Source organism: Triturus cristatus, chromosome 5_1, assembly GCF_964204655.1.
Source record: "Triturus cristatus chromosome 5_1, aTriCri1.1, whole genome shotgun sequence".
Classification (NCBI taxonomy): domain Eukaryota; kingdom Metazoa; phylum Chordata; class Amphibia; order Caudata; family Salamandridae; genus Triturus; species Triturus cristatus.
This window is the reverse complement of record NC_140587.1, coordinates 139,100,292-139,121,063: the sequence shown is the minus strand read 5'-3', so window position 1 is coordinate 139,121,063 and position 20,772 is coordinate 139,100,292. Positions and strand designations below refer to the sequence as shown.

The window sequence follows — 20,772 nt, the reverse complement described above, 5'->3', positions numbered from 1 at the left end:
ATTGCGTAGGACGCTCCCTTCTATGTAGTCATTATGAGGGGAGAAAGCCGACCAGCATCTGGAGAAGTATCCAGGCTGCTGATTTCACCAAGTTCCTCACTCCAGTCCATACTCTGTTCTTCCTCATAGGGCTGGTAATCTAAAGGGTCCAGTGACCCCTCCCAGTCTTCCCAGAGGCCTAGCGCATGAGAATAAGGTGCTGATCTAGGAGGCAAGGCTCCCTTTCGGCTTCGTGTCAGAGTCGGGGATGGCGCGACTGGCGTCATTCTGGATTGGGGAATGTATCCCTAGGGCCCCGCTGGGACCGTAGTCGCCGGCAGGAAACCAGACGCATCCCTTTCCGACCCCAAAGGAGCATCAACGGGGCAGGGCCACCCAAATATGAGGCGCATGGCCTTATAGAACTCCTTAAGTTGCTCCGGTCTTTGGAAATTCGGTGAAGCGAGGAACCGTCCCAGGTGCAGGTTCTGGGGAACGAGGCAGAGATTGCCAAGGCTCCCTTGTCAGCAGAGAAGTCGAAGAGCGCTTAGACTTCTTGCTCTTTCTTAAGCCTCGTACCAGAGTGTCACTAGGACTTTGAATGGGAAGAGGAGGACTTTGGGCTCCATGAACGATTTCAGAACCTTCTCCTCCACCGAGGCGCGTGCCGGGCCGCTATCAGCTTCAGTGACCGCTTCCTTAAAGCATTTGGGGTCATGGCCCAGCAATTGGAGGACAACTTTGTGTCGTGGTCGCTCTCCAGGCACCACAGACAGACCAGGTGCGGGTTCGTCACCGACATCGGCTGGTGACAGGCATTACAGGCTTAAAACCGGAATTTCATGAAGACATCTCGACACACCAGGAGGTAAGACCTCAAAGACATTCGACAAAATATTGAAAAAAGGCTGTCAAAAAACAACAGAGGGTTAGCTCTTCTCCGGATCAGCGTGGTCTGGTGCGTAAAGAAAAGAACGGACGTTAGCGCGTTTGATTGGTGCATACATAGGTATTGCGACGTCACTTCCAGCAAGGACGACACAGACAATGGACGCGGAGCTGATCGACACCAGCTACCGGCGCTCAGGGGTACTGCTCACGAAAATCTTCTGGATCCAGTCTAGTCTGACATCTGGGGAAATTCAAAAGGTAAGGAATATGCGGCTAGAAGTCTCTATTGGTTAAAATCTATACTAAATTTATGTAGAGCGGTCTGCTTCTGTAATAACAATCTCCAATCACAAACGCGAGCCACAGATTACTTCTTTTGGCAACATAACTGTATATTAGATGCTACTCTCACATATCGAGACCATGCAAAACTATGTCTTAGCAAATGGTAGCGTCATCCTTTCATTCATGAAGGTGATACCTACACAAAGCATTTGAGGCAGGATTGGAGCAAAGAACCAAAAGATCCTGTTGGTCTACAGAAAACCTTCCATATTATTCAAAGACTGTTGGATTAGCCCACCGTGTAAATTATTTTTCACCTCCTTTGTTGGAATCTTTTGCGGGTAAGATGGTATTATGTCACTAGGTACATGAAACCTTATATTTGAGACTCTGACACAAAAGTTGATGTCTTAATGACAACACTAGACCAGGCATCTCCAACAAGTAGCTCATTAGGTACTGGAAGCTCTCCAGCTACCTGCCTGTAAGTAGCTCTACTCTGTGCAGTCGTAATTTCTAAATTAGAAGCTTTTGCTTAGTTGAATTAATATAGGTACACCAAAATTAAGAGTATATTTGAGACGAAAATAGGCATATTTTCAGAACTCATAAGCTGATATTTGGAGAAAAATGGCTGAATTTCCATAATCAATTTAAATCTGACATTTGAGTGATAAATAATGTAACGCGGTGGGGATGTTTTACAAATATTACCTTGGTACCATATTTTACCCATATAGAGGCATTCCATTCTGGCAAAGCCTTTTTTACATTACTGTAGATAACCACATCTAATGCACTAGGGTGATCGCCAATAGCAGAGTTGCATACGGTGACCACTACTGTAATTTTGCCTGAAGTGTTCACTATTACTAAACTAATAATAGTAGCTCTTGAAGGATTTATTGAACATAAGTAGCTTGGTTGGAGACCCCTCCTATAGACTATTTACTGAGGGTTTTATGATTGGTGCATTTGAAGAAGCAGGTGATGTATACTAGATTTTGATAACTTTTCCTCTGTAATGGTTAGAAAATTATAAGCCACTGATGTTGAGTCCAACTTCTCTCACTACCCTCAGCCTTGGACTTAGCGTACTATACAACTATGACTACAGTTACAATGGCCTCTTAAGGTATGCTTAGGAAAAGCAATATTTTTATGGGAGACACGGTGGTTGCCATCAGTATTTCTGCATATAAATGACCAGGCCAGAGCAAAGGCACTGTGCTGGAATCGTACTGTTCATAATGCATGGAGAAATCTTTCATAAGGCAGAAAGAAATGCTGGCCTTTAATTACTTTCCCAAAGTAGCCCTGGAGTGTGATCTTTGACGATAAAACACCACACAGGACCGCTGCCATATCTGTGGCTGGTCTTTAAACTGTTTAGCCGAAATGTTTTTACATGGACGGTTGTGTGAACAATTGTGATTCAATGCAAAAAAAATAATGGCAACCTATCAGAACAACTTGTAGAGTGCTGAAGGAATTAATCAGTGGGGGGCGGAGGGCAACAGCTAAGATTAACAGCAATAGCTTTATTAGATTATCGCAACAAAGCAGTTCAGAAAGGAGTGGAATTGTTCATGGTGGGAGAAAAAATATAGAGCTAAACAAGCAATTGAAAATGCAGATAAGTGGCATTTGCTAGGTTCCTAAGGTTCAAGCTGTAATTTGTGGGAGGCACAGGCCTTGCAATGGGTGGCACATATGTTCTGACACACTTGACCTGCCAATATTCAAAAATGTTCCATTGGGAGAAGGACTAAGCTTCTGTGAGCAAAATGGAGCCTTATGAGAAATGTACAGGAATAATGCAAAGTGCATTTGTAACCAGAAATGCAGAAAGACGCATGGTACTAGATTACGTTTCCTGCTTAGCTACTGGTCTCTATCACTGATCAACAACAGTTGATGGCCAGTTATACAATCTCATGGGGTTACTTAGTCAAACAGTAGGTATATCCTACTCTATACTTCCAATACCTGTCTAGCTAAACTTAAATACAACTTACATATTTCACAGGTGGGAAAGCAGAAGCACAATCAGCAATGCTCATGTATGCTAAATATATCTTTCAAGATTAATAAGCAGTCTTAAATAAGAGTGTATTCCATCCTGCTCACCAGTACACCGACCGACCATCCGTCCTCTAAAAAAACATTCTCAGTATTCATATCACAAAAACCTTATGGCAATAACTACAAGAATCACAAGTGAAAACAAAGCATATGAATTTACCCACAACATTCTTACATTACAAATTATGTAACTAGCTGCTCTAAATTACTAACAACCAATATTAGCATCCATTGGTTAGAATATGCTCTGTGTGACATAGAACAAAGCAACTGAGAATAGGGATGGAGAAAGTTTCAATGCCTGCTCTGTTCTTAGACTGACTGTTTCCAATAACAAGTGAGGAATTTAAAGTCTCCAAGATGTGTTGATGAGCAAACAGTTCTGAATGCCGTAGGACGTTCTATTTGTAATTCTTCAATAAAATAGGATTTAAAAATTTAGGGTTAGAAAAAGTGAGCAAGAACTTTAAGACAGGGCTCTGAACAAATTTTGACATGAGTGTGTTTAGAGGAAAAGGCAAATTTTTCCACATTCATTGAAATTGGACATGAAGAATTGAATCCATATGAAGTCTTGAGAAACGACTCAAGAGGACACCCAGACAATGTCTATAGGGATCCAAAACTAAGAAACTTAGCAATAATTACTGAGGATAATAGCACAAGTGTCACTCTACCATGCCTCCGACCTGCTGTTGAGCTAAGGCTTAAAAAGACCCAAGTGAAAATTGCCAGAAAGCTGAAAGATATATTTGAAGGTTTAAGTGTGGATCTCAATTCAAGCTCTCGCCTCTGCTACACTAACCATCACCTACGGTGAAATTCACCAGAGCTTAATCACTGAAAGGAATTCCTGGGAAGAGTAAAAGAGAATACTGCAGTTTGACAGTCTTACCATTTTGACACAATAGGCACATAATGAAACAGCAGAAGAAGGGATAAGGCTGATTTGGGTTTCCACTGGATTTTGAAAGTACACAGATCAAAACGAACCATTTGTAGTGAAAGGTATACATCAAGTGTGAAATCATTAGGAGGCACGTAAGAATCAACCAATACCACTCTAAAAAAAAGTCTGTAGTGAAATTAGTAGGATAACAGAAATCCTGAAGCCGCGTGAACAACATTAAGCTTGGGAAGACTGAGCAGGTGCTACGAGACTGTTACATATTTTAGTTATGCGATTAACCTTTAGTCCATACGGAGTAAACTCCAAAAGCCACATAAATAATAAACTGAGGACAAGAGTACAAGGGCACCCAAAACAGCCATTTCTAAAAGTTATAAAACTCAGATGAAAAGAATTTGTGAAGGCGAGAGAAACTCTTACTTTAGTTCTTATTCGTATTTAAGCCCAAGCAAAAATGTAATGCTCTCTGCACAGACAAGTTCCCTGTTTTCCCAAAGCATCCGAAATTACTGACACATGAAGAAGCAGATATGTGAAATTCTACTCGTAAAAATGGTAATTAAGTTACCCATGAAAGACGGATGGGTTAAAGTAGTTATAGAAGACAGATGAATGATGGTCCTTTAATGATATCTGAAAAAACCTACTCTATACCTTCAAGACTACACCAAACACAGGACGATTTAAGTAACATCCTGAGCAGAACATGTTTGGCATCATTTCAAGACACGTGAATGCAGGCAATATTTCCAATGCCTTATTCTGCTGTTTTTTCGGCGTACAGGTGGAATGAATACTACATCTCACCATTCTGAAGCCGCTCAAACTCACAATCTTGCCACCCTATTTGCTGCAATAACTGCTAAGTATTAATAATTAGAGGTAGAAGATAAGTAAAGCACAATTATGCAGCCAAAGGGACAATGGTCTCCCAGTTCGGAGAATTATTCATAAATCATAGTGCTACCATCTATAAAATACATGAAAGAATGTCATAATGGCAGGCATGTGGGTGAGGTCACGAAATTATGGAAATACAATGAGTTTAGAGGACCCGGCGACACTCCTGAGTAGAGTCACTTCAGTTGAGACCAAAGAACTGAAGACAGAAGTCACATCACTATTCAATGACAACATTCAGATCTTTGCATTTGGATGTACTCGCTCAGACTATAAGACTCACTTCAAGCAGCTGATGTTAATCGAACGAAGGAACCCTCAAATTGGGTGCACATTACTTACAAGCCTTTTTGCTCACAGAGCCGCTGCATGGACGGGTACATGATAAAATATGCTCCACATAAAGTGAGGAACAGACGTGTTAAAAAAAAAACCATAGCAAAGATAGAGACTAAAGTAAACAAAAAATGCAGCAAGATAAGGTACCACATGTTAAAGGAGAAAGAATTGCAGGTCATTACTAATTAACAAAGACCATACAGAAAGATCAGAAGAAGTAGTGTTTGAGGGGAAAACTGAACACTGGCACTAAGCATCATGATGTGAGTGCAATCATCCACTATTTTTTCTTAAACTTTTAAGAATTTTCCATCTACTCAACATGGTTTCCAGGTACCTCAATATGAAGGAAATGGATGACCAGCAGTGACCAATCTGCTGTCTGTCAACTTAGATCCCAACGGCAGATCCCAGCATAACCTTGTGGGACCATCTGCTTGCACCCTGTGGGAGACCAGTGACTGTTCCACCACCTTACCTGGACAGGGTGGTGAACACCAAGTCAGAACCTCAGTCTCTGAGGAACCTAAAGTGGAGACAGAAAGGCAGTCACAAGAGAGCAAAGACAGAATACATTCCGAGTAATAAACATACCAGGGTATTCCAGTCTTTCAGGCTTGAAATCTGAAAGACAAGAGAGAAACGTAAAATTCCATACAGGGGTATAATGGAAAATGAGAACATAGTCCAACACAGCTGGACATCTCTCAGCAAGGCTCCAACTGCCCTCAAGCAATTGCCTTGGGCAAAAAACTGAGTGAAGCAGTACTGGTCTTTAGTTCCACTGGGTTTGAGGAGACCTAACAAATAGTAAGATTGTCGACAAGAACGCCTATCTCCAGAGTTAAACTCCCTTGAGGAATGATGACCGAAATAGTGGAGAGACAGGTTAAAAATGTTAATTTAAAACATTTTCCAAAGAACACCAGCATTTTCCTGTGACCTTGTGGCTCCATGAAACAAAGTATTATTCAACTGAGCTGTAACGAGCTCGCCACTCCAAGGTCAATCCTTACTTAGCGGTTTTGGGGACTCCAGCTACCACTCAACATGTTTTCTATAAAGGTGCAGCCAAATAATGTTTCTCCTATGCAAGCTAACAGGTATACATGATGTATGGATGCAATCCTTCTGAAAACCAGAACTGTGCTGTGCATCTTCCCAAGCGATCACAATAACAAAATAGAGCGTCAGCTTGAGATATAAACTTTTTCTCCACGCATCAACTTAGCACATATTAATATGTTCCTTGCCATGTTCCTATGTTCCTAATAGACTTGTGTATAGCTGCCAGAACTTAAGGTGTCCTGGGTGTTTTGTGTCGCCTCAATGGCCTAACACCCATCTTCAAGCCGAAAAGCATACTGTTAGCCAGTGATTCTGGTCCCAATGCAATACTCCATTTTGATCGTTCTTTTTTCCTAATCTTTCTTATGTAATTTAAAATATGTTTTTAATGTAATTAACCATTATGATAAGCCAATGCAAAGGTGCAGTGGTGATCTTTACATGCTATTGAGTCAATAAAAGGAATGTGGAAACTAAGACCTGCTGATGAACTGTCCACTGCAGCCACACCAGCATGATCAATGGAGTGCACACTCACATTCTGCACCCTATTAAACTAGTAGGCTTCACTTTTGCAATCCCACCCAACAGGCCCACATTTGTAACCCCGCCACAAAAAAAAAAAAAAAAAAAAGTTAAAAAAAAACAGAAGAGGCTGCCCATGAGCAAACCTCCAAAGTGGCTTAGTGTCACCTTGCAGTGCACCAACCGTGAATAAATGTTTCCCACAGAGTCACATCTTAATCAGGAGCCAACAAGTCACCACTATCGTCCCTTCAGCTCTTCTCCAGCAACTGTATCAAGGATCAATGAGGCAGTAGTTACAGGAAAGCCTAAAACAATGCACTGAGCTAGAACATTTTACACAAAGCCATGTCAACCCTCTCCCCTAGATAAAGGCAGAAAACATGCACACAATTCAAATATCTGGCTCTCACCAATGAAACCGTAGCCCTTGTGTTTCCCTGTTGTGGGGTCTCTCGCCAACATACAAGATTTTATTTTTCCAAAAGCCTCAAAAACACTTTTGATGTCATCGTCCGACAGGTCCTGATGCACTGATGCTACATAGATTCTGTTGAAAGAGCGCGCCTCTTCTGCAAGCTGGTCAATTATTGGTTGCGCTTGCCCTATGTTACTGGGCCTGCCGACCTGCAGAGAAATTGGAGAAAATCAGCAAGTGCAATGTTAACACGTCTACTGACTTGTTTATAGAATCCAAAGTAAAGCAATATGCCTATCACAAAGGAACACCTGGGTGACTACAGAATGTCAAGAACTGCCCCATGTGAATCTAAGCATGGAGGCATCATGCTCCTGCAAAGTGACAACATTTAAAGGTCTCTGCCTCTTCCATAGAGCTTAATCTAGCATCAAACCTAAAAAGTGACCTACCTGCTCTCTATTACGATCCCTTAAACCATTTAAGCCCTGCTCGTTTAAAACTCTAGGTTCATGATTTTTATTATCATCATGATTGGTCATTCAATGCCCCTCCATGGACTACTGATTTTTTCCAAATCCTTAAAAATACCTTCAACAGAAGCTCAAAAGAATAGGTTACAGAGGTATTCCTTCAAATTTTTTCTTCTTGATATCGAAAGCTCATGATAGAAGGGTGATCGGCTGCCCAACTTCGCCATTAACACATACTTAAAAAAGATTACTGTGGTAACTGGACTCTTTGGTTTGCTTATTCATCCTAATGTTACATCTGGAAACCTTTAAAAGAAATGTACACTTTTTTCCAGCATGTATGCCAATCTAAAAGTCATATTAAGGTTGGAGTACTAGTTTTACCACATTGTTCACTGAAGGTGGAGAGAACACTAGCTTTAATCTATAGTATCCTATCAATCATCATTACCATACTGAGAATACAGTTACCTGCCAACAAATGCACAAATTACAATTATATCATTTTTTAAACTCCTTTCAACAGCAGACAAACTAAGAAATTTCAATTATTGACCAGGTCTTGCAAGATCTTCCTGTATGGATAAAGAAGCCTCCCTTAAAACAACCTGCCTGGCAGATAGTAAAACCAACATTTCAGCGAAAGCACTGTTGATCTAAGGCAAACACTAAGCACCAAATACGATGTGCCAAATTTTGCTTGGCTTTTTTGGACAGTTTAAATTATTGATTTAAAAAAACATATTTAAAAGAGGTTAATACATAGTTTAACACACACTTACGTGTAACTGTTTCCTGAATGTTCCCATGCTATAGGTGATCAGTGTCCCAATGCGTGCAACCAATCCCATGAAACAGGAGGGTGTAGTAACAGTCGCTTTGAGTTCTTATTCACACCACACCCCCACCTAACTATTGTGGGTGCTCTGTTTTTTTCACTGGGGGAGACAGGGGTATGCAATTGCCGATAGGAATGGCCCTCTCTGAAATGGCTGAATTCAAGTCTCTTGCTCTTAGGAGAGGGTGAAACTATAATGTATGGTGCCCTTGACAAACCCTGCTCTCATAAATCGTTCTGCCTCTATTTGGGCTTCATTTGTGGGTTTTCCAAACAGTGCAACTCTATCAACAGAGATATTCTAAATGTATCCCTTCGTTCCTGGTCTAAATTCTGACTAGGGTAGTGTGAGAATTCATCTGAACTTTCTGCCTGATCTAAATTGGACTCAATGTACTATGCTAGGCTTCATGTACGTGGCCTAAGCTTTGATTCAAGGCGGCAACACCAAGGAGCTCATCTGCACATACATAGCTTCCCATCACCTCCCATTATACTTTGTCAATGAAGACATAGCATGGGTGATAGGCATGCTGTAATCTGAGCTGGTAGTTACCCTCCTAACTGCCTGAATTTTCTTTACTGATCCGAAGGAAGCTCCAAGTTTTTCCAGATATTGGCTAGTTCAAGTCCAATTTAAAAAATATTTCTGAATGCTTTCTCATATTTAGTCAAGATGCGGAGGTTCCAGTTTATAAATATTTTCAATCTTCGGCTTAACTGCACAGACAGATGTAGGGAGCAAACCAATCTGTACAGCACATGTTGACATAGGTGGCTAAAAAAAAGCACATTATCATAAATGGTTGAGAAAACTCAATTCTAAACCTCAGGTCCTACCATCGGATATGAAACTTGTCTGCAGTCCTCTGAGGTGATATGTTCAAACTTTCTAGTTGATCAGACAGGAATGAGTCATCTTGTGAAGAATGTGCTTTAAAGTTTTCTTAGGGTCTGCGTCCTAAGGATTCCACATCTTTTCCGGTATTCCGTGGGTGTCTCCCCATCTATCTACATACTCTTCTTGGAGTCTTAGGGTTTAAGTGAAGTCTTGTTTATAGGAAGGGCAGGTCTTGCAGTCTTGGGTTCAGATGAGTTTCTTCCGTTCTGCCATTTGTGGAGGACTACACTTCTTTGTCAGTATCTGTGTAGGTACATTGGCCAAAATTATGAAACTAAACCATCCCCATATTGTATTTACCACATGGGTGCATTGCTGTAGCACCAACATACATATGCTTCTTTGGATAACCATTAATATGGTATTTTGCAGAACTCGGTGACTAACTGCATGGAAAGGCATGGGAGCTGCAATACGATGATTCCTTTTGCATGTTTCTCAAAGTTGACCTTCAGTGAAAAGAATATGCTGTTTTTCTAATGGTATTGACTGTACCAGGAATACACAACTGACTTCCTTGCTTGAGAACCAAACAGTGAGTGAATTTCTATCACTGAACAATGGGTATATCTATAAGCGTTTAGTTTGTTAGACATTCTGTTGGCACTCACGAGCTTCACATAATTCAGCTGACAAAACGTTGCTCTCAAAGAATTATCCAGCTAACGAATTTTATTTAGGAACTATGTGTTGACATCTGTAACTGATCTACTCCTCAGTACCTTGGTGATACAAGTTTCCAAAATTTGAGGCGCTGAGCTAAAGTAATTTTTTGCCTAGATGGACACATGTACAAGTAGATGCTAAATAAGAAGTTAGGATTTTTTTTCATTAACAGTGGAGTGTTTGACAATTACTTGCCAGTTGCTGCTACCGCCAGACCGACGTGTGGGATAAATGCTCCTCATATAGACCTATCTCCCTGCTTAATTCGGAACCCAAAATCTTAGCTAAAGTCCTGGTGAATCGCCTCATCCAAGTAATCTGTAAATTAATACACCCTGACCAATCTGGCTTCATGCCTCATCGAAATACGGCGCTGTATTTACGCCACCTCCACGGGGTGCTGGGTAGGATAGAAACGATCCAGGAAGCAGCGGTAGTGGTCTCCCTAGATGCCACTATGGCATTTGACATGAGAGTTCTCATACCTCTTCGCCGTCTTAACCAAACTGGGGTTTGGGCCTGGCTTTATTGGATGTGTCTGACTCCTGTACAAGGAGCCCCTGAGGCAAGTAGTGGTCAATAATAAGAAATCTGAGGTCTTCACGTTGGGTCGTGGGACCCGGCAGGGATGTCCACCGTCACCCCTCCTTTTCACCCTCTCCCTGGAGCCCTTGGTGGCGTGGATCCGGTGGAGTCCCTCCATCAGGGGACTTAAGTGGACGGCGGGTTAGAAGGACCACATCTCCTTGTACGCAGACGATATCCTACTATATCTGGCCTCCCCCAAACCCTCCCTCCTAACTGTCCTCAACATCTTTACAAATTTTGGAAGGTACTGGCTATAGGATTAATTGGAGCAAGTCCTTGATGTAGGTTCTCAGAGGGCCCCCCCTCCCCCCCCCCCCCCCTGCCTCGCGACTGCCCCATACAGACGGTGAAGGAGGGTTTCCGCTACCTAGGTATCTATATTACGACTGACCCCAAACTCAGATACAAGCGTAACCTGCTGCCCGTATTGCAGAGGCTTAATCGAAACGTAGCTACCTGGAAGACGCTCCCTCTCTCGTTATTAGGGAGGGCAGCATTATTAAAAATTATGGTATTGCCGCGTTTCCTCTACGCATTGCAAAATGCCCCGGATGTGGTCCCAGCTTAATATTTTGGAGAGGTAAAGAGCTTGCAGCGCGAACTCCTATGGAATGGGAGACCCCGTATTGCCCTACAGAAACTGGTCCTCAGTTGTTATGACGGGGGGTATTGGGTTGCCCGACATCAAGAAATATTATTGGGCAGCGCATCTGGCGGCGATTAATCAATGCACCTACTGCCATGACGATGGACCAGCATACAGACTGGACAAATGGCTGGTACCTACCACAGGGCTCTCTATTTCAGGCCCCGGAGGTTCCCCCTGACAGGCCCAACCAAACATTCAGTGCTAATCTGGCACACAGCCAACAAAAGCCTGGGGTGGGACAAGGAGCTCACACTGGCTACCCCTCTGTAGGAGACAGAACAATTGAGCACACTAGGCACCACAAGGGATTCGACAAGTTTGAAAATCAGGGATCTTTGGGATATGGGAGAGGTGGTCACATTCTGCGCTCTACGACAAAGTCATGAGTATTTTCGCTATTTACAAAATCAGACACGCACTCCTGTCGAACATACCCAGGGGCACCTTCCTGCCAGACTTCGCCACTAGAGGACAGGTTACTAGACGGTTACATGTCAGATAAACTGATCAATAATACTCCCAATCCTCTGATGCCTTTAAGGCAGTGCTGGGAAGGAGACGGGCTAGAATTAGATGACGAGGAGTGGCAGGAGGCAATTGCGTCCCCAAAAGAGGTGGTAATTTCATCTAGACTGTGCCTTGTTTAGTTGAAGATCCTTCACAGAATATATGTTTCTAGACGAACTCTAGACAAAATGGGGAAAACAGATGAAGGCAATTGCAGGCGGAGGTGTGGGATGCTGGGCTCCTTCATACACATAATATGGGAATGTGAACACATACAATCCTACTGGTCGAAGATACACAAGTGTTTGGGGCGGTCCTGAGGCCAGAAGCTAAGAGATGCCTTTTGAATGTATGGGAACCCACCGACCTCAGTAGCAAAGACAAAATCTGGGTTACACTGGGTCAGATGGTGGCCAAGCGGAATATTGCACAACTGTCCGGAGCGGGAGAGCCACCCAGGGTAGAGTCTTGGAAGGCGGACATGGATTGGTGCTTGTTCCGGGAAAAGACCGCGTATGTTTCATGTGGATGCCCAAGAAAGTGGTCCTTCATATGGAATAAATGGAATGCCTATAGAGGCAATCGAAAAGTTTCTTACCTGTCGGTGTAGTTTTGCAGCTTGAAGATCTTTCTGGATTCACTATGCTGTGCATCATTCCGCGATCTTGTGGTTGGGTCCGGATTCGTAGTCTTTTCTTTGTTTTTTTTTTTTTGTTTTTTTGTTTTTTTTGTAGCCCAGGTGGGCGGCGACGACCACCATTTGGTGCACCTTCCATGACGTCGTCGTGCTTCATGCGGAAGTCCCACCTTTGGGGCGCCATCTTCGGGTTCTTTTTTCCCCCCTTTTTTTTTTTTTACCCTAGGCGATTGCTTAATCCTTTTGTCCATTTTCTGAACGTTTCCATTTCTTTGATCTTTTCCATTTCACCCCCTCTTCCTCCAGCCTCATCTTCCTGGCGGAGGTGGGTGGGTTCGCTAGTGAATCCAGAAAGATCTTCAAGCTGCAAAACTACACCGACAGGTAAGAAACTTCGTTTTGCAGCGTGAATCTTTCTGGATTCACTATGCTGTGCATAGACTTTGTAGCGGTTTTCCTAATTTTGTGGTGGCTGGGTGGAAGATGATCGTTGAAAATGTGTTGTAGCACCTTCTGTCCGACCTGTGCTTCCTTATTCATCTGAATGTCCACACAGTAGTGTTTTGTGAACGTGTGCACAGATGCCCAAGTTGCAGCCAGACAAATGTCTTGGATGGGCGTGTTTGCCAGGAAGGCAACGGTGGCCCCCTTCTCCTTGTGGAGTGAGCCTGGGGCCCCTCCGCTAGCTCCTGTCCAGCCTGTTTGTGACAGAATTGAATAGTGAGGGCAATCCACCTAGCGATGGTGCCCTTGGTCACTGGTCTACCCATGAAGCTAGTAGCAAAGGACACAAACAGCTGCTTCGACTTCCTGAGTTCCTTGGTTCTTTCAATGTAGTGCATCACCGCTCTTCTGGCATCGAGGGTGTGCAGTGCCTTTTCTGCGTTTGTAGTCGGGTTTTGGAAGAAACTTGGTATCTGGATACTCTGATTCATGTGGAACGCCGACACTACCTTGGGCATGAAGTGTGGGTCCGTCCTCAGGACTACCCTGTCTTTGTGAATTTGAATGTAGGGTTCCTGTAGCGTTAGTGCCTGAAGCTCGCTCACCCTGCGTAGTGAGGTTATGGCCACTAGAAAGGCAGTTTTCATCGTCAACATTTGCAGAGTGGCCTTGTGAATGGGTTCAAACGGCGCCTTAATGAGCTCCGTCAGAACCACGTTTAAATTCCATGCCGGCGGCGGCAACCTTTTCGGGGGGGCCATTCTTTTGGCTCCCTCCATGAATCTCTTCACCACCTGCGAGGTGAAGAAACTCGTACCCTTCTCACCTCTGGTGTAGGCAACGATCGCTGCTAGGTGTACCCTTAGGGAGCTCGAGCAGAGGTTACTCTTTAGAAGGTGTGTGAGGTACCTCAGCACAGTTGAGTCTCTTGTCATTCTGTTTTGCAGGCCTTTTTTCCTGCACCACACCGTGAATCTTTTCCATTTTGCGCTGTAGCATTTTCTTGTAGTTGGTTTCCTTGCCTCCCGTTGCACTCGCATAGTGCTCTGAGGCAACCTTAGGTGCGCGAACTCTAGGTCTTCAGGAGCCATGCTGCCAGGTTGAGGGTCTCTGGCTCTGGGTGCAGGACCTCCCCGTTTTGCATTGAGAGCAGGTCTTTTCTCCTCTCGAACCTGTACGGATTGCCTTGCGCCATTTCTTGAATTTGTGAGAACCATGTCTGCCTTGCCCACTGCGGGGCCACTAGGATTAGAGTCATGTTGCTGGTCCTGCACTTGCTGAGCACTGTGTGCAACAGGGGTATCGGTGGAAAGGCGTAGGCAAATGTCCTCGACCAGCTTATCCATAGGGCATTCCCCTGGGATTGCTGATCTGGTTCCCTGGACGCGAAGCTTTGGCATTTTGCATTTTGGCGTGTTGCAAATAGGTCTATTGTGGGAGTTCCCCATCTCCGGAAAAGCTTCTTCGTTTCCTGGCCATTGAGCTCCCACTTGTGAGATGCAGAGGTCTGCCTGCTTAGCCAGTCTGCCTCCACATTGTCCTTCCCCCGGTAGGTGAATTGCCAGTAGATCTATCCTGAGAGGTATGGCCCATCTCCAAATCTCCTGAGCCAGAGAGGAGAGAGGGAACGACTGTGTCCCCCCCTGCTTGTTGATGTAGAACATTGCCGTGGTGTTGTCCGTTTGAACCAACACCCTCTGGTTGTACAGGTGCCTCTGGAATGCCTTCAGGGCTAGTAGGATTGTCTTCAACTCGAGGTAATTGATATGGCGAACCGCATCTGCTGGAGCCCACAGACCCCTCACTCTGAGGTTGTCCATGTGTGCCCCCCATCCCTTTTGCGATGCGTCCGTGGTAATGGTCATTGTTGGGTTTGGTGGTGTCAGGCTTCTCCCTGCTGTCATGTTGTCTCTGTTCCACCAAGTTATCTCCTCCTGCACTGCGTGCGTAACAACCACTAGATCCTCCCAACTTCCGTTTGCTTGTGACCATTGCTGTTGTAGCCATTCTTGGAATGGTCTCATGTGCAAGCGTACATTCGGCACTAGCTGGATACACGACGCCATCATCCCCATCAATTTGCTCACCGCCCTCACTGTCAGAGCTCGCCCCTTCTGGTAGAGCTGCGTCTCCTTCAGTAGGGCATCTGTCCTCCTGTCGCTGGGCACCACGGTGCCGCTCAGGGAGTTGATTTTTGCCCCCAGGAAAATCTTCACCTGCTCCGGTTCCATCGACGACTTCCCCCAGTGGATTGAGAACCCCAGGTTCGTGAGAGTGTCTGTTACGCGTTTTGCGTGCGCTGCGCACTTTTCGCGCGAGTTTGCCTTGACCAGCCAGTCGTCTAAGTAGGGGTAGACGTGTATCCCCTGCTTTCGTAGGTGGGCCGCGACCGCCGACAGGCATTTTGTAAAAACCCTTGGTGCTGATTTTAATCCGAATGCCAGGGTTGTGAACTGGTAGTGTTCCTGGTCGATGTTGAACCTTAGAAGTCCCTTGTGTCTTCTGTTTACTGGGATGTGCAGGTAGGCATCTTTGAGGTCCACGGTGACCATGAAGTCTCCGTGTCTTATTTGGGGCAGCACCTCCTGCAGCGAAGTCATCTTGAACCTTTGCGTTCTGACGAACTTGTTTAGGTATCGCAGGTCTAGGATGGGTCTGAGGCTCCCGTCTACCTTCGGGACCACGCAGTAGTTTGAGTAGACCCCCTTGTTGCGTTCTCTGAACGGCACTGGCTCTATGGCTTCCTTTTGTAGAAGCTTCCGTTTTTCTTCTCTGAGTAGGGTCAGTTCTTGGTCCGATCTTTGCCTTCCCCTTGGTTTCCTGTTTGGCGGTTTCCTTTCCAAATCTACGCAGTACCCGTACTGCATGATGTTCAGTATCCACTTGTCTGTGGTTATACGCTGCCACTCGTGAAGGTAGAGTCTCAGCCTTCCGCCTACTGGTGTTGTATGCTCGTAGGCTTCTGATCCTTCTCTCCCCCTCGATGTTACTGTTTCGCGCCTCACCCTTGGGGGCATGTCGAGGGTAGGCGTCCTCCTGCGTGCAGAGTCACTTTGATGAGGGCTGCTCCCCCCCTCTCCTTCTCTGGCCACGTCCGTTCCCTCTCCCGCGAAAGGACTGGCCCCGGGGCTGGTACTGCAAGTTTTGCTTCTGCTGACCCTGTCCGTGACCTTCACCCTGCTGACACTGCTGGAACGTCTGGTGCGACGGGCCCTGCTGGTTTCCTCCCCTACTGTAGGGTCTGCTTGAGGGGTTGCCTCGCCTCATTCCCCTGTGCTGTAGGGCCCCCATGGACCTCGCCGTTTCGTTATCTCTTTTTAGCTGGGTGAGCTTCTCGTCAACTGTTGCTCCGAACAGTGTCTCTCCGTTGAAGGGTGTGCTAAGGATGTTGTTTTGCACCTCCAGTTTGAATCCCGAGATTCTTAACCATGCATGCCTTCTCTCGGTGACCCCTATGGCCATGAGTCTTGCTGAGGTCTCTGCCCCGTCCAACGCCGTCTTTATGCAGGAGTTGGCGATGTTTTTGCCTTCATCAACTAGGTGTGAGGCTCTCTGGCGGTATTCTTCGGGGAGATGCTTTACTAACTCTCCCATCTCGTCCCAGTGCTGGTACTGGTGTCTATTGAGGAGAGCATTGGAATTCGCCATGCGCCAGTGCATAGCGGCGTTCCTCTCGACCTTTCTTCCTGTGAGGTCTATCCTCCTGCTCTCTTTATCAGGTGGTGGGCCCGAGGTTGCTGGTACGTTGGCCCTTCTCCTGGCCGTGGACGCTATGATGGAGTCTGCGGTCACGCTACCCTTGATGTAAGGGGGGTCGAGGGAAGAGTGCTTATACTTTTTCTCAGTCCTCGGAGTGATAGACCGGCAGGTCGCTGGTTCCTTGAAGGCTTCTCTCCCCTGATTCATCACGCTTTGAAGCATGGGGAGGAACTGGCTCCTTGTCTGGATGGGGAGCAGGGTCTCGACGAGAAAATCGGCTTTCGGCTTCTCTTCGTCGAGTTTGACGCCGAAGGCTGTCGCTGCGCTCCTGACCACCATATTGTACACCCCGATGTCGTCGGGTGGCGAAGGCCTCGAAGGGTACGTGTCCACGGACTCCTCCGGGTTCTCGGTGTCGAGATCCTGCCATTCAATCTCGTGGCTGGTCGATGGTGCCGAGCCGTAGACCGACTGTTGGTCTTCTTCCTCGGCTTCCTCTTCATAATAGGTCTCGTCTTCCTCTTCGAGATCCCTCATCAGTCCCTCGGTGTCGAATTCTTCCTCGACCTCGACGACGTCCGCCGATGAAATCGTTGGAATCTTGAATTCCTTCATCTTGGCGTCAAACTCCTTCTTCCTTTGAAGGATGTTCTCCATTTCGGCCTCGAGCCGCCTTTTCTTTTTCTCCATCTCGGAGATGCTTTCGGCGTCGACCGCGGATCTTTTCGTCGAAACTTGCGTCGACGTCGACCGTTCTTTCAGCGTCGATCGGGCCGCTCCCTGGGTTGTCTTCGACGACCCTTGCCTTTCGGCGTCTTTCGGCACCAGGGAGTCCTTCTCTAAGGATCCGCTCGGCCTCTTGTCCATGGTTCCCCCTTTGGTCGTCGAAATTTTCGGCGCCGGGGCTCCCTTCGTGGACTTAGACTCAGATTTTTTCGAGTCACCCTCGTGTTTGAGGTACTTTGTTTTTCGCTCGACGATTCTCTTACCTCGTCTTCTTTTTTCTTGTAGGTCTCTACGACCGTGAAGTTTTCGGCTGTCCCGGCGACGTTGTCCTCGTCGTCCGAGGAGAGGCCCAGATCGTAGAGCGACGGGGCCTTACCCTTGCCATCCATGCTGGCGTTGGCTCTTCTCTGCCGATCTCTCACTCTGAGCGTCTTCGGCGCGAAGGCTGAGCAGGCGTTGCAGTCCTTACTCTGGTGTTCGACCGGTAGGCAGAGGTTGCAGACCGGATGCTGGTCCTTCTGCGCGAATTTGTGGTGGCAGTTTGGGCAGAACTTGAATGGCGTCTTGTCCATTGCGCTCAGGGCCTCTGAGTGCGCATTCTCCCAGGTCGTGTAAGAAAAAAGGGCGCTGAACCTCCTTTCTTCGCGCTGCTGATGAAATAACCTCCTTTCCTGTGAAACTCCGATGTATTTGTCGACGAAACTCGCTTTTCTGTCTTCTTTCTTCGGTTGTAACTCTGGAGCTTCTCGAGGACGATCCAGACCCAACGGCGGAAAAAAGAATCTGAAGATGGCGCCCCAAAGGTGGGACTTCCGCAGGAAGCACGACGATGTCACGGAAGGTGCACCAAATGGTGGTCGTCGCCGCCCACCTGGGCTACAAAAAAAAAAAAAAAACAAAGAAAAGACTACGAATCCGGACCCAACCACAAGATCGCGGAATGATGCACAGCATAGTGAATCCAGAAAGATTCACGCTGCAAAAATCTGTGTTCCCCCCACTGTTCACACGCCAAAAGACCAGATTACACCATAGCCATTGTGACCTACCATGAAATACCTATGTAACTTGTATTCATGACAGTACCTGATCTAAAGTTTCTGCTCTCCTCTTTGTAATCCGTGATGTTGACTTGAGATTGTTCAATAAAAAGAATTATTTTTTTTAAAAAGCACTACACTTCGCTAGTCACAGGACGGCTTCAGACTCAGGAACACTACTATAAAAAAAATAATCAAAGATTATACATTCTCATAGGACCTGCTCTACTCCACTGTGATAAAAGATGTGCTCAGATTGTATGTGTTGGTGCAGTTGTGGGTTAATTGAGCTGAAAAAGTATTTTCTTCACGTAATATCCTGTGCTCGAGCAACTGCATCCAATGAAGGAAACAAAATCTGATGATGGTGCTAAGCGCGAGGCAAGGTGGAACAGCATCTCATGACAGTCCCTTGAAGAACAAAACCTAGTAGTCCTGAATATGTTCATGAAAACACTACATTTTCAATCTGCTCTATTGATGCTAGAAATTAGTAGATTATGGGACTCTGTGCCATTTCCATGCTACAAAAATGACCACTCTGTGTAAACTGAGAAACCTAAGGTGCAGGGAAACAATAGTTGCATGAAGAAAGGATAATGGTAGCTTTCAGTTAAATAGCAAGAAAAAGTGTTCTAAATCTAGCTGATAAACTGTGGGCAACTCAGAGTTAAGAGCTTAAGCATTGATAATGTCAAGTGATATCAGAGACACCGTATTGATAAGTATTCGGTTTTTTTAACAAATGTGTTTGTTCAACTGCTCCACTGCCATCTGTACAATACACAAGGAAATGCTTACTTTTATATTCCTGCCTCCCAGCATGACAGAGTTCATTTGCTCCAAGGCCAGCTGGGCAGCTTCTGGCACCTCGTATTCCACGAAAGCAAAACCCTGCCAAATGAGAAAAACTAATTAACAAACTGAGCAAATGCAACACATCTCATGCAGTCTATACATCTTAAACCCTAGATACCAAAATGGGGCAATCCCTGCCATTTGGTTCCCTGGCGTGATATTTAATTCTACATGTACAGCGCTGCAGGCAAAGGGCTGCTTATGAGAACAGAGTAAGCAAACTACACCAGAATACCCAAGGAGAGCAAAAATCAGAATGGCAAATGTACTATTCAGATAATACCAAGGTGGTGAACTCACACCTGCTGCTGTAGAAACCTGGAAAGCTGTGACAACCAGAGACAAGCCCTCCAGTCTCTTGTGTGAACATCTAGATTGGACAAGCCATACTGTTTGGGAATGCAAGGGACAGTGGAAGCCTTGAAAAGGCCGACCATTGACGTTGAAGAGGACCATGGATCACGCCACATATTAGAACGTGCACGGTAGGACTGAAGCAAGACATGAATACAACATTGGTCTTGTGTGTTAGTGCTTTGCTTATTTTCATTAACAGAAGTGAACCCAAAATTATGAACTGACCTCCAAATAATTGGTCAGGGTTATAAAACACCAACAAGCTGGGCCTAGAACAGGGATAAATCAGCAAGAGACTACTTAATTAACCTCTATGGGAATGCAGCATGGCGGGAAACGAATTATGTAGGTCTGCAATGGGACAATTGGCAAATTGCTGCATTATTCCTTGCCAGGTTTGCTTACGTTTCCATTGCTCTTCCAGCTGTAGCTATCATAATACTACCCAGTACCTCACCACCATTTCCTGTTCCACTCAGAGGTCGAGGCTGACGACAACTACTCCCTTGATAGCCAGGGTCCCGTTCCTTGCATGGAGAAAGACAGAGGGAGACAGAGAGAAAGAGAAAAGGAAGATGCAGCTGGCTCCTCATAACAGTATCGTTTATAACCCATCATGCTGGGCACTGCCAAGACAGGTCTGATGCCAACATCCTCTTAATACCGAATTTCAATCAAGCCAAATTTTCAGTCAGAGTGGTAGTACACTGCATCTTTTCCCTCCGATGTTTTCATTCTATACTTTGCTGGCATTAAAATGCTCGTTTAAGAGCTTCTTGACTCAGTCCCACCATTATTCTGAATGTGGTTTTTGTGAACTGTTCACAAATTACATCACTAAAAGGTGAGGCTTTACAGGCAACAGGAGGGCAAGCTGCTCCCACACTTCTAATTGCAGCCCTTTCATATACTTCTCTCACACTTTATCATACTTCATTTCTATTATGCGAAATAGGAAACGTCCATTTTTGAGCAGTCTACTTAAGAGT

The 20,772-nt window shown here is 45.4% G+C and overlaps 1 protein-coding gene across 2 annotated transcripts in view; it reads right to left on the bottom strand.

The window, feature by feature from the left end:
- PUF60 (poly(U) binding splicing factor 60) overlaps positions 1 to 20,772 on the bottom strand; it is a 252,737-nt gene that overhangs the window by 99,626 nt on the left and 132,339 nt on the right. Inside the window, exons 6-8 of one of the 2 annotated variants that reach the window (XM_085604603.1) lie at positions 19,370 to 19,462; positions 7,396 to 7,609; positions 5,984 to 6,013 (exon numbers count right to left, since the gene is read on the bottom strand). In XM_085604603.1, coding sequence (XP_085460729.1) covers positions 5,984 to 6,013; positions 7,396 to 7,609; positions 19,370 to 19,462 — 337 coding nt within the window. The remainder of the gene's footprint in view (positions 1 to 5,983; positions 6,014 to 7,395; positions 7,610 to 19,369; positions 19,463 to 20,772) is intronic. The other variant, XM_085604604.1, reaches the window with a different exon arrangement.